The sequence below is a fragment of the Pan paniscus genome, chromosome 1 (genome assembly GCF_029289425.2).
Source record: "Pan paniscus chromosome 1, NHGRI_mPanPan1-v2.0_pri, whole genome shotgun sequence".
NCBI classification, from domain to species: Eukaryota; Metazoa; Chordata; class Mammalia; order Primates; family Hominidae; genus Pan; species Pan paniscus.
In genome coordinates, this window is record NC_073249.2 from 126,578,958 (window position 1) to 126,593,083 (window position 14,126).

At 38.2% G+C, this 14,126-nt stretch overlaps 1 protein-coding gene across 4 annotated transcripts in view; it reads right to left on the reverse strand.

Moving 5' to 3' along the window:
- CDC14A (cell division cycle 14A) overlaps positions 1-14,126 on the reverse strand; it is a 170,434-nt gene that overhangs the window by 71,764 nt on the left and 84,544 nt on the right. For all 4 annotated transcript variants that reach the window (XM_003808479.6, XM_014346180.5, XM_055115543.3 and 1 more), the window contains exons 6-7: positions 8,982-9,048; positions 6,004-6,066 (exon numbers count right to left, since the gene is read on the reverse strand). In XM_003808479.6, coding sequence (XP_003808527.1) covers positions 6,004-6,066; positions 8,982-9,048 — 130 coding nt within the window. The remainder of the gene's footprint in view (positions 1-6,003; positions 6,067-8,981; positions 9,049-14,126) is intronic.

Below are 14,126 nucleotides of genomic sequence, written 5' to 3' on the forward strand. Positions count from 1 at the left end.
ATTGATAAGCATAAAAGTAGGGGCTTGAAGCAAGACTCAAATATGGCAACTTCTGCAGAATGAGGCACAAGAATACATGGATTCTATGGTACCAGGTGACAAGAGCAAAGGCTTTAACCCTACACATGGAGAGATGATATTACTGGTAGCCTCCTAAAAAACAAAAAAAGAAAAAGAAACATTGGGCCTAGCAAATATGTGGAGCAAACATGAGGCATTTAATATCTGTTCAACAAATGAACTGAAAAGCTATGAGAATGAGGCCATAAGGAGCATGGTGTGGCTACCTGACTTTCAAATAAGAAATGTTCATCTGCACACCATTATTTCTGTAAAACAAAGCTTCCTAGCCAGTGTGACCAGAATGGAGCTGCCTGGGCAGACTGGAGCAGCCAGAGTCCCCAGGCCACTTGCCAACAGCTATGAGCTATCATCACAGGGTGTTGAGCAAATATTATCATTTTCTCCATATGCCATGATGAAAAAACAAAAGGAAGCCCTGTGCAGTGACTGTTGTCAAGGCAGTAACAGGTGCCTCTGTCATCAGGCCTGCAGGCCAAATGTGGCTCTAACTTCTATCAAGACAATGGTAAAGAAGTGGCCTGGGTTTGTTCACATTTAAAAGTACAGGATCAAGGCCACAATAGCTTGATATTCTGGAAAATATTCTCATAATTTTGTTTTTCACACCCAAAAAAGGAATGAGTTATGGCAGGGGGCAGATAATGGCAGCTAGAAAATAGCTCAAAGAAAAAAAGTCAAAGTACTTTCTCAGTTTTGAAGTCATTTTTCAACTTTTATCTCCACCTAATCCCCAAATAGATATTTAAGGAGACTCCTTGAAATTGCATGGGCTGAATTTTGAATGGGGTAATAAATGTAAGCCACAGTGATGAGGAACCTCCGATGTTGCCACTGAAGCACCATTTCTCTGCATTTCTTCCCCCAAACCCAACTAAGAACAGGACACTGCTACCGCATCACACTTCCATCATCAAACCATGGCAAGCCTTTTGGTAAATAGTGGAAAGCCCTTGGGGACAAGCAAAATAACAAACTAGAGACATAACTTCAAATTCTCTCTGATAAATAATAACTGCTTAACAGTAGCATCATGAATGATCACTGGTGTTTGGGCAACATCTTGTTTGGTAAGGACAGCTATCCCCCAAAAAAACAGAAGAAAGCTGACTGAAGGTAGACTCTGTATATGGGTGCCACTTCCAGGTCTTACAAGCAGAGTATCAGCCTACACTAGCATTCACCACTAACTTTACTACTGAAGAGCATAGTTCTTCACATACCTACAGCTACCTAATTTAATTGAATGTTCAAGCTCTATCATCTTCATTATTTTTCCCTAGGACAAAAGGTCAACTTTCATTTTTCTGAACTAGATTTGAAATGGCTAGATTTCAAAGGAGTAAAAGTTCTCAAGGTTCTCAAGGTACGTATTCTTTGAGAATACCTTAAGAAGCTGTTGGAGAAGTACAAATGTTTTGACACTGATTCCTAGAGGAAGGTTTTGGACCACCATCTCACAGTTACTTTTCTGGACCTTCCCAGCATAGCTGCCCAAATTTCATGTCTGATCGGGGCAAATGTAAGGAACTGTACAGTTCCACAACAGCTTGCTAAAGGACCTGGAAAGACCACATTTTGGAAGATACTTTTCCAAGATGGAAGCCAACACCTGGTGTTGTTTATCAATACTTAATACAATGGGCCATTTTTAAGTCACATGAAAATAAAGCAAGAGCCTGAGGTATCTCACCTCGAGCTTTCTAAATAGAACAGGGCTTTGAAATTAACTCTCGTGTGAACAACAGATCACATGAAGCAAGGAGATATAACCTAGGCTTCATGTCACACTGATGGACTATGACAGTACATTGGCTAGCCTGTCCTTACAGAATCCATACTCTAGCTACATGTGGCTACTATGCACTTGAAATATGGCTAGTCTAAATTAAGATATGCTGTAGTATAAACTGCACACTGGAGGCCAGGCGTAGTGGCTCACACTTGCAATCCCAGGACTTTGGAAAGACAAGGTGGGCGGATTGCTTGAGTCCAGGAGTTTGAGACCAACCTGGGCAACATGGCGAAACCCCATCTCTACAAAAAAATACAAAAATTAGCAGGGCAAGGTGGCACACACCTGTGGTCCCAGCTACTCTGGAGGCTGAGGTGGGAGGATGGCTTGAGCCCAGAGGGTCAAGGCTACAGTGAGCCTAGGTTGCACCACTGCACTCCAGCCTGGGTGACAGAGCGAGACCCTCTCTCAAAAAAACACAATAAATAAAATAAATAAACTACATACTGGGTTTCCGAGGCTTAATTCAAAAAAATGTAAAATACATACATCATTAATAATTTTTGTATTGCTTACATGTTAAATGCTATTTTAGGTATATTACTAAATATGTAAACAACATATTTACAACAAGTAAAATGTATTGTTAAAACTAATTTCATGATATGACTTTCACATTTCTATTGGACAGCACTGCTTTAGACCCTGGAATTGCAGGAGGAAGATGCATATAACCTTTTGCAGGATGGGCAGAGGTTTATCTGTAGACTTTACACAACAAAGCATTTCCCACATTCTGTTGACCTCATCACTAGAAGCATTTATAAGTAGCACTCTTTCTATAAGATTCCCCTTTAATCTCACATAGAGATACAGTCTTATTGTTTTAGGCTTTTTTGGGGTTTTTTTGTTTTTTGTTTTTCTGAGCCATATCATTTACTAAATGTACTTTAGTAAAGAAAAGTTGCATCTTGAACATCCCCTAATCATCTAAGGCTTACAGTCTCACAAATTGCTGTCAACAATAAAATTTTGCTTTGAAAACTACACTGCCTTCACTGGAATACTGACTTTACTGGAGCTAATAAAATGTATGAATTCAGCTATTCCACAAGTTCACCAAATATCATACCCACTAGAACAGGGCAAACAGCAAGAGAAATCTGACAGGAAATGACTGGGCCCACAGATTGTCAGAAAAGAGTTCCTTTATTCATTTATTCCTTAAACATTTAAGAAATTAAGAAACTAAAAATTAAGAAATACCTACCACCTGCCAATCACAATAGTGGTTTTCTATTTTATAGGCTTTATAATAGAACAGATAAATCATTCTCAAAAAAAAGAAGTTGTTTGACAACATCAAGTCTTCACCAAAACTGACTGCTCCCCTCCCATCACCTAGATGGTTGTTGTCAAGGTGAAACCATGACTACCTTCTTGTCAGATTTTTGTTTGTTTGGCTGGTTGGTTTGCAAGAATAAAATTGCACTGTCTTCTTCAGGTTTTTCAAGATTTTTTTCAACTAACCCTCAGCATCACCATTAAAGTTAGACAGAGAGGAAGGAAGGAATAAATAAAACATCCACAAGTTTTCTCCTTGAATTGTTCCTTCTTCTCTCTCACCGCTTCCAACCCCCTCCTGCCTCCATCTCTCCTTTAATTGAAATGGCTTTAGTGTTTGGCTGTATATTTAATAATTAATACAATGGGCCATTTGCATTCTTCATGTTCATATACATGGGGCAGAGATCCAGGTTTTGGGGGGGTCTGAAACTCACCTAATTTGAGGGTCCATCTTAGAGTAAAAAATTATTAACACAAAATTGGGTATAGGACTGTAAAAGGTGCCCATACAAGTTGAGGGGGTGAGGCTCTCTAAAATTTAAGCTTCATTAGCTTCAAAGTAAGTCACCTCTGGTCATATAATGTAGATACCTACATGTGTGGGCTAGGGAGTGTCTTACTATTGTTTGTTTTATTACAAAGATGGATTTTATTAAAGCACTCTTCCATATCCTTTCTCTTCAACAAACATTATAGAAATCATTCCAAGATAAGTGGTATAGCTCAATTCATTTTTTAAAATGACTGCATAACATTCAGTGATTTAGATGTACTACAAGTTATCTGACCTTCTTTCTTATAAGTACATATTCCCTTTGTTTCTAATTTGGGGATTTTAGAGGGGAATCTTTTTTTGTCACTACTAAAAATGCTTTTATGGTATTAAAAAAAACTCTCTTTGGGTTTCTTTCATAAATTGCATTAAATGTATTAATTTTGGGAAAAGTAGCAGCTTTATGATGTTGTCTTTCTATCCAAGAACAAAGTATATGTTTTTCTATTTGGTCATAATTCCATCCATAGGGAATTTGCAACCTAATAAGGAAAATTAGGCTTGTACACAAATAGCCATGATATAAGAAAAATGGAAAGTACAAATTGTAACACATGAAACTGAAGGCAGGGAGGAAGAGTACTCCAGAGGTGAGATGTAATCTGTGCAGGATTTTAACACAAACGAAATGGAGGAGGGGGAGGTTAAAAGGATGGGAATCTGGGGAAAAGCAACCTCAGCCAAGCAACAGGGATATTCAAGAAACAGTAACTAAGCAGTTTGAGGAGCTGGAACACAGAGTACGTACAGTGAAGAAACAGGAGATGCGGCTAGAAGGGTAGGCTGGAGCTCATCACAGCTAAGAATGCCAGGACAGGAGAGTTTATCCACATTTCAGCAGGGCAATGGGAGAAACAGCCGGTTTGGGGCCAAGAACAAGACAAGCAAGATGAGAACTCTATTTTAGGATCACTCAGGTGTGTGTAAGGCAGCCGGGGAGGAGAAGGGCCGTGCTCAGTTAGAGAACTATTAAAATGAAAGGTCCACAGGAAAAGATGTGAGACCTGAGTCAGAGGGAAGGAAGTGAGAACAGAGAGGAAAGACAGATATAATTAATACATCCTGTGGCACCAGTAGAAGTGATCCGAATACTCACTAGGTTAGGGAGGAAAACAGCAATGTTTCTAGCCTTGAGCCTGGGTGCTCAGTAGGATGGCAATGCGGTAACACACACAAAGCAGAGGACCATGTTTGGGTAAAAGATGATCAGTTTCTTTTCAGATATGTTGCATTTAACATGGAAACAGAATAGCCAAACAGCCCTATTCTAGACTAGGGCCCCAAATGTGAGGGCTGCCCTTATCTCACTAAGGATAGAGATAAATTGTATTACTCCTCTGGGGAAACCCAACGGATGAGTTCACCTTCCGAGAATGTTGAACCTACTCACATTGTACAGGCTTCTCATCTTTCAGAAAAAGTTAATGACTTCTAGACTCCTCCTTATCCTACTCTGCTTCAACATCTCCTTACAGCGCAAACCAGCTTGGAGACAGCCTTTGCCTGCATTTTGAGCAGTCAAGACATTAATCAAAAGTCTTGTAATGATGCCATGGGGAAAAAAAAAATTCAGCGAACTTTTAGAACTAAGTAAATTCAGCCATATTTCAAAATAAAATTTATACAATCAAAAATATTATAAGGGGGCTTGGCATGGTGGCTCATGCCTGTAATCCCAGCACTTTGGGAGGCCGAGGCAAGAGGATCACTTGAGCTCAGGAGTTCAAGACCAGCCTGGGCAACATGGTGAAATCCTGTCTTTAAAAAAAAAAAAAAAAAATTAGCCAGACATGGTGGCATGCACCTGTAATTCCAGCTGCTTGGGAGGCTGAGGTGGGAGGATAGCTTGAGCCTGGGGAGGCAGAGGTTGCAGTGATCCGAGATTGTGCCACTGCATTTCAGCCTGGACAAAAGAGCTAGACACCACCTCAAAAATAAATAAATAAAAGGTACAAATTCAGTTTTATTTTAAATAAAACCTGATTTCTAAAATAAAAGTAACATAATTTTACTATCCTACTTAGATTTTTCTTATAAACTAAAGGTGCAAAGTGATTGTATATAAATGAGAGAATATATATAGATATGTTGTTTTTCCAAAATAAAATTTTGGTGACTCCTGATTCAAAGGAAATAACCAAGGCTGAAAGGACAAAACTGACCACTATGGAAAACTCCAGAATGCTTTCATTTAGCACCCACTCGATTTGCAATACATGAGTGTGACAGGGGGAAAAAATTAATCAACATGAAATTATGTTTTGTAAAAAAAATTAAATGTACAAACCTCATAATGTTCATATTCATCCACATCAAATGTCTCAAAGTCAAAAAATCCATGTTGTAATCCCTAAAAGCAGAATTTGAATTAGTTTTTCCATGCTAAATTGATAAACTCTACTCATCATTTCTGGAACTCCTACTTACAGAAATGATCCTCACTAATCTGAAGAGACAGCTTGAAACCTTTGATGTTTAATGCATATCTAGAAATCTTTTTATAAAACTGGTTATACTGCATTAAGACTGTCTTACTAGAACTAAAAAAACACTTAGAATAACATGAAAAAGCCCCACAAAAGATGCCTTGGTTTCTAATTTACATCAGTTTTGTATGTAAAATTATATGTATACAAAATGAAATAAAACAAATTTATAGTTAGAACCTGTTGGGAACTAGACCTAACTATGACAGAATAGATCATAGTGATTAACTTCTTTGTTAGGAAAAGAAAAATCAATTATTCTTATGAGTTTTTGTCTTCCTTTTATCATAGGGAGATATTTAGTCCCCCAAAAAAACCCTGCATCTTTTACTGTTTTTTTCTTCCTTAATATTTCTACTTAATAGGTCCTTAATAATATTTGATGAGAGAATATATATATTTATATATAATATATAGTATATATTTATATATACAATACAGAATATAGTATATTTATATATACAATACATAATATATATGTAATATTTCTTAATATTTCTACTTAATAGGCCCTTATTTGTTCCTAAAACTCTACCTTGGGAGAATCTGTTTCATGAGATAGTTTCTGACAAAGTAGAATTATACTTGACTGCTCTTACAATTTAAAAAAAAAAAACATATTTTTATCACAAAGTAAAAGTCATACTCAGTTTTGTAAACAATGACTTAGAACTTTTAAAAACTATCCAGCTAGCTCAGATCTAATATTTTAAAGAGAACAGAATCTTTTATTTTATAAATCATGAAGCTATACAGATTACAACAGAATACAAAACCACAGGTACATTTAAAAGTTACATGATCAAGTCATTAAAAATAGAAAAAGAAACTAGCAAGCCAAGCTCCAGTACATCTATCAGTGTTTTTTCAAAACACAGAACATGCGCCATCAGCATCAGAAACACTTAGGGTAATTCATATGAAAGAAGCAGACTCCTGGGCCCCACCCCAGAACTATCAAATCATATTCGCTGTGGTTGGGGCCCAGGATCACCATTTTCAGCATAGCTTCCCAGGTGATTCTTAGAAATGCAAAATTCTGATAACACTGGTTTAAACAACCCCTACAGAATAAGCAGAACAAATTATTTAAATTAGTCCATTCTAAAAAAAAACAAAAAAAAACTGAGTTCATCCATATGCACCTTTCCAGACAAAAAAGTGAGAAAAATATATAAACTCTCTGAAGGATTCACTTTTTTTTCCTCTGTATTTTCAAAGGGTTTGCTTATATCCATGTATAGTAGTTCACATAACATGGAATATAAACTATACTTATGACAATGCCAATACATTAAAATCAGAGAAATGTGCTCCCTAAAAAGGCAAAAATGTGGCCATATTCTGTATAGGTTCTTGGAATGGTACTACTCATTGCCACACAAAAATAGCCCAGAATATGGTGCCTTATGTAAGAGAATGAACTTACAGGAAATGTCTCAGGTGCTTAAAGACATGCTGCACAATCTATCAGATCCTCCAAAATCTCATTTGTCTTTGAGTTAACCCCAACATTTGATGAAACAAGTTTACATACCTTTCCTCTACAACAGGAAGGATGGCACAACTTTCTATACTGAGTTACTAATTACCATAATTACAGGCAGCGATATTCCAGTGTGAACTCTTTCTAAATTTTTTAAGTGTTATAAAACAAATGGCCTGTAGCAGATGGTAGAAAAGGCAAAATAATAATAGTGACGATAAATAAATTATTTTTTCCCTCAGGCATATTTTCCAAATGCTATAATCAACGGTTATATGTTGGGTAACGTCTCCATAGAAGCTCTTAACTGGCATTACTGGAAATGCACCTTGGCAATATTGTTGCAAGAGTGGGCTAGAGTATCTCTGTAGTTGTTTAAGTGGAAAGAAAAATATTTGAAAACTATTTTAAAGTTTGATAGGGTTTAAATTCATTTTAAATGAAATAGAAACAACCATGTATAAAACAGGTAGCACATTTATCACACTAATTTTCTCAACTCAAAACACAGCAAAAATCAGTTTTATATTACATCCGAGAAATGAACTAGAATTGCTACTGATAATATATTTATAGTCCATGTGACATTATTATATATGTCCTATGATCAATAGGTTATGTAATATGTACATTCCTGACTGATAATAAACCATAGTTATATGTTCGAGATTATGTACTTTGAGCCCTCATTAGAATTTACAGTATAGCTTGGATAACTTCTCAGATTGTGAATTTATGTTACTAAAACATGTTCCGAGAGCTCTCAGAAATCTTCTAGTTTAACTTCTCCATTATATACAGAAATAATTAAATAACTATGACTTGGTTCTCAAACTTTGGAGTGCATCAAATCACCTGGAGAGGTTGTTCAAATACAGACCGCAGGGCTCCACCCCCAGAGTTTTTGTTTTAGTGGGTCTGGGGTGGGACCAAGCAGCAGAGGAGCACAGTGGCTTAGATAACTTCCTGACTCTCCCACACCAAGATCAAGCCTGATAATGAAGCTAAGCATGTGACAAAGCAATGTCACAGGCACTGCAGCTGATAGTGGTGATAAATCTGCCCTGGAACACAAATAGTTTAAACGACAAAGAAAGGCCCCTGCTACTCCCTCCTCCCAGTTTTTCCTGGTGTTTGTATTTTACAAATCAATCATCCTTCAAGAAGTGAAAAGCCTTCTACTTACTGGCTCCCCTTTCTTCCCTCCAATAACAAATAAGGATGTTGAGATTATTCCTTTCTCATATTTTTTTAAACTACAGTGTCAACTACAGCAAGGAGAATTGTTATTACCTTTCTGATTCCCTGCAAACAGTCGAGAATGGTGAGATTGTAAGTGCAATTTCCAAAGGAAGCATCCCTATAAACATAAATAAACTCAACATTAAAAACTTGCATTTAGAACATTCAAATAATAAAATATAACACCAAAGTCAGCTGGAGATGTGCTTGTTTGGCTTCACAGCTATCAACATGGTAAACTTATATAATACATTAGATCCTACTAATTAACTACCACACTTAACTGAAGCACTTCTGAAATTGCTTTAATCCAAGAGGCTGATTTAAGAGCCTGCGTTCCTGAGTCCGACTGCCTTAGTTCCACTTCCAATTCAACCAGGTACTGCACAGGAACTTAAGCAAGTTATTTTACCTCTATGCTGAATCTTGGTCTCCTCATCTGTGAAATGAAGTTAATGATAGCAGCTATCACTCATAGGACTGTTGTCAGATTATGTTTTTTAAAATATGTAAAGTCCTTCATATAGTGGCTGGTACATAGGAAGCACTTCATAAATATTATGACTATTCTTATTATTAACAGTGAATTGGACTGTTTGATTAAGTAAAACATTCATCACTGCAAGAGGTATTCTGGCAGAGGAATAACCTCCTGTCAGGAATATGATAAAAACAAGCTTAAAAGATAGGAGAGACAATGTATGTAGGCCAACAGAACCTAGCAGGTGTTTTCATGGATTAAATGCCATCCTTCCCCTACAAAAAAGAAAAGAAAAGAAAGAAAACAGGAAAATGTAGTCAGGCTTCCAAACAATCTCCTCTGAGCCACTGGGAGCCACGAGAGCTTCTAATGCACCATGAAGTACTCCTTCAAAAGGAGTGGGAACCTACCGTGGTGAAAATTGAGTGCTTCATACTTTATTTAAGTTTTTAGAGCAATTTAGCAGACCTGCTTTAGGCAACATAAAACTAAAGTATCAAGTTCAGGTCAGTTAAGCAAGAACTGGCACCAGAGCTTTAACACTACAGTGTTCCAAGGTGTCCGAGGTAGGAAACTTGACCTCAAGGCTCCAGGCTCTCTGCCCAGCCTCCACTGCTGACCCAAGAAACAGAGCAGGCAGACACCTATCTAGACAAAGTCAAAGGCACATATGGCAGCCATCAGGAAGGGGCCAGAAGACGTTCCAAGGGGAGAATAGACCTTTAAGGGCTTTAAGGTATAATTAACATAAAACCAACTTTTACAACCATCCAAGGTCACTTGAACCTATGGCTGCTAAGCCATGAAGTGAAATGTAACTTCATCATCCCTGAGTTTCAGCATCCCGAAAGCCTAACATAAAACTAGGAAGTTAGCAAAGCAACTTAACAGAATGCTTAAGTCCTGAAACTTCAATTATTCCAAATATTTATGTCTCATTTCAAAAGGAGGGATCTTTGTTTTTGTGTTTTTAAATATCATCTGAACTCACATGTCAGCAAAAAATAAAATAGCCCCCTTTTCAAATATCTTGTAAAAATGTAAACTATATGTTAGAAAGCAAATTTTAATGGGCTATGCCGGAGAAAAGAGTGACTAGGGATCTAAGAAAAATATTAGTTTATATAAACAACCATAAATTCCTTTGCAGACACTTGTCTTTGGGGTTCAGAGTCTCTGTGCCATGGACTCTCAGCGACCTGAGGAGGCCTGCGAACCCATTTCCTCAGAATAATGTTTTTAATGCATAAACTAGGATTAACAGAAAACTATTTCAATTACATTTAAATAAAGTTTAAATATGTATTTTAAATATACTAAAATACAAATTTGCAATACCCCAAAATGCACTTTTCAAATTAATATATTATATAACAAGATCTAGTGGCAAGTCTGATAACTGCTACTACAATTTTGAGGAAGGAATGAGCATAAATATTTTAAGAAATAATAACTGTAAGTGATATTAAATTGTCACTTATATTGCTAATGCTACTACAGTTTATTTACAACATTTATAATTGGATGTAACTTTATAATTGATAAGGTAAGGTCAGTAAAAATAAAGATATAATTTTTTTCTCATCTAAGTTCACTGACTCCCTGAATTCTCTCCACAGACCCTAGATTAAAAACTACTGCTTTACGTTTTTTAAAAGGGGGTAAAAATTTCTTTATATTTAAAAAGAGTAAAAAAAAAAAATACAAGAAGTAGAGGTATCCCTTATTCTTTCAAATATGTCTTCCCACCCCTAGACTCAGCTAAACAATGTCACTAATGTAAGCTACCAGAAAAAGTTCCAGGCCTATTCTTTCTGAATGTCTGCAAAGTATGGTGAGGCTTCCATGATACCTCCTACCCCATCACAGCCACAATTGTTACCAGTGACTAAAAGGAGAGCTCTGGTGACCCGGTGGTCAAATCTGCAGGCCTCCAAAGTTGGGAGGGAAAGTTAACATGCCATCCGACAGAACTAGGCAAGTCAGTCACCACAGGCTGAAAAGGCACAGAGAAGTTTACAAATTGAAATCTAATAAGGAATGCAATAGAATTTAGTCATATCCTCCAGATTGAGAGAAGGAAACGGCATGCCTTTTTTGAGCACCTACTGTGTCAGGTAATTTATATGCATTAGCGCATTTAATCCTCATGACAGCCACATAGTGCCAACAGGTTCTCAAAATCTGCCCCAAAGACTGGACAAGAAAGAAATGGCTTAATCGTGGCATGTGGCTCATATGTAGTCACAGGAAAATACTATAACAGTGAAGGGACACAAGAACATGTTATATATTCTCTGGGGGAGAAAGAGAGAAGATAAAGATGGAAGATTGAACCCATGCATCTACCGAACCCCACTAAAAGGAGATTTTTTTTTCTTTGAAACAGGGTCTCACTCTGTCACCCAGGCTGGAGTGCAGTGGTATGATCTTGGCTCACTGCAGCCTCCACCTCCTGGGCTCAAGTGATCCTCCAGCCTCAGCCCCTGAATTAGCTGGGACTACAGGCACAAGCCACCATGCCCAGCTAGTTTTTATATTTTTCGTAGAGCCAGGGTTTCACCATGTTGCCCAGACTGGTCTGGAACTCCTGAGCTGAAGTGATACACCCACCTCTGCCTCCCAAAGTGCTAGGATTACAGGTGTAAGCCACTGCACCTGACCAAAAGGTGAATTTTTAAACGCTTTTGTTTTTTAAATGGAAACCAACAAAGACTAGGAGAATAAGAGAAGAGACAAAACAATAAAATTTTGAAAGCTAGAAATCATTTAGATGAGTGGTAAATAAGTTAGAAGACCAAGAAAACTGAATACTAAACTGACAATGAAAAAACTGAGAACCAGTTGGGCACAGTGGCTCATGCCTATAATCCCAGCACTTTGGGAGGCCGAAGCAGGTGGATCACCTGAGGTAAGGAGTTCGAGACCAGCCTGGTCCAACATAGTGAAACCCTATCTCTATTAAAAATATAAAAATTAGCCAGGCATGGTGGCAGGTACCTGTAATCCCAGCTACTCGGGAGGCTGAGGCAGGAGAATAGCTTGAACCCGGGAGGCAGAGGTTGCAGTGAGCCAAGATTGTGCCACTACACTCCAGTCTGGGCAACAGAGTGAGACTCCATCTCCAAAAAAACCAAAAAAAAAAAACTGATAACCAACACAATTAATACCAGGTAAGTCTCAAAAGGCTTAGGAATTGGCAGCACTGTGTTCTCCTGGAAGTGAGGATAAAGGAAATGACTAAAATAAGATTGAAAGTCCATTTAAGAGGCAACATTCCCTCCCATTTTGTAAGTCAATTTTCCCTGTTGATTTTCCTCAACTCACCAATATAGTTGGGACCATCTCAAAATAGAATGGTTGGCCCTGGGAGACAAAAAGATACCTGCCCCACATGATGTTCAAACTTGGAATTGGAAGATCCCTTCTAAGGAATTTTTTTCACCTGCATTATAACATGAAATGGAGGTCAGGAGTTAGGAAAACAGCAGACTACTGGCCCCAAAAGTCCCCTCCTACTTTGAGGTTATACCACCATAAACACTATTGGTCATCTCTTTATCTCTCTTCTGGATCCTTTCCAACAGAATTTAAACATTTTCAGGTCCCTACTAGCTCCAAAAAGAACAAGCCAACCAAAATTTTCCAAGCTCCACATCTTCCTTCAGCTTCCACCCAGTTTGGACTCCTCTCTAAAACAAGATTTCTCTAAAGAATTACTCCTTTTCCTTTTTTTTTTTTTTTTTTTTTTTTTAGACGAAGTCTCACTCTTGTAGCCCAGGCTGGAGCGCACTGGCACAATCTTGGCTCACTGCAACCTCTGCCTCCCGGGTTCAAGCGATTGCCTCACCCTCCCAGGTAGCTGGGATTACAGGCGCCTGCCACCATGCCTGGCTAATTTTTGTATTTTTCGTAGAGACAGGGTTTTACCATGTTGGCCAGGCTGGTCTCGAACTCCTGACCTCAGGCAATCCGCCCACCTCGGCCTCCCAAAGTGCTGGGATTACAGGCGTGAGCCACCGCGCCCAGTCTCATCTTCCTTTTTAAAGTGTACAATTCAGTGGGGTTTGGTGTATTCATAATGTTGTACAACCATCACCAGTAATTCCAAAATATTTTTACTACCCCAAAAAGAAACTTTGGACTCATTTGCAGTCACTCCCCATTCTCCTTCCTCCAGCCCCTGGCAATCCACTAATTTATTTTCTGTCTGTCTGGATTTACTTATTTTAAACCCAGAGAACACTGTGCATGCATCATCTTAACCTAATATGTCAGCAACAAGTAACTCCCTACTTTGCTCTCTTCTCTTGGTTCCTGGATTTTCCTTCTACCCTCTAAACACTACTTCCAACCTCCTTTGCAAAGTCATCCTTCACTTCCCAGTCTTTAAAAGTCAAACCTTCTCAAGGTTCAACTCTAGACCAAAATTCTTCTCACTCCATACTCTCTCTCTCTCTCGACCAGGGCCTCTAAAACTTTAGTGTGTATTGGCATCACCCAGATAGTTCCACAGACACAGGCTGCTGGGCCCCACCTCAAGTTTCTAATTCAATAGGCCAAAGGCAGGGCCTGAGAATTTGCATTTCTAACAAGTTTCCAGGTGGAGCTGAGGCTGCCGCTAGAAAGGCATGTATTTTGAGAATCATTGCCCTAGACATCTGCATAAATTACCATCTATCTACCAATGACCCTCAAATCTCTCTAGCACAAAC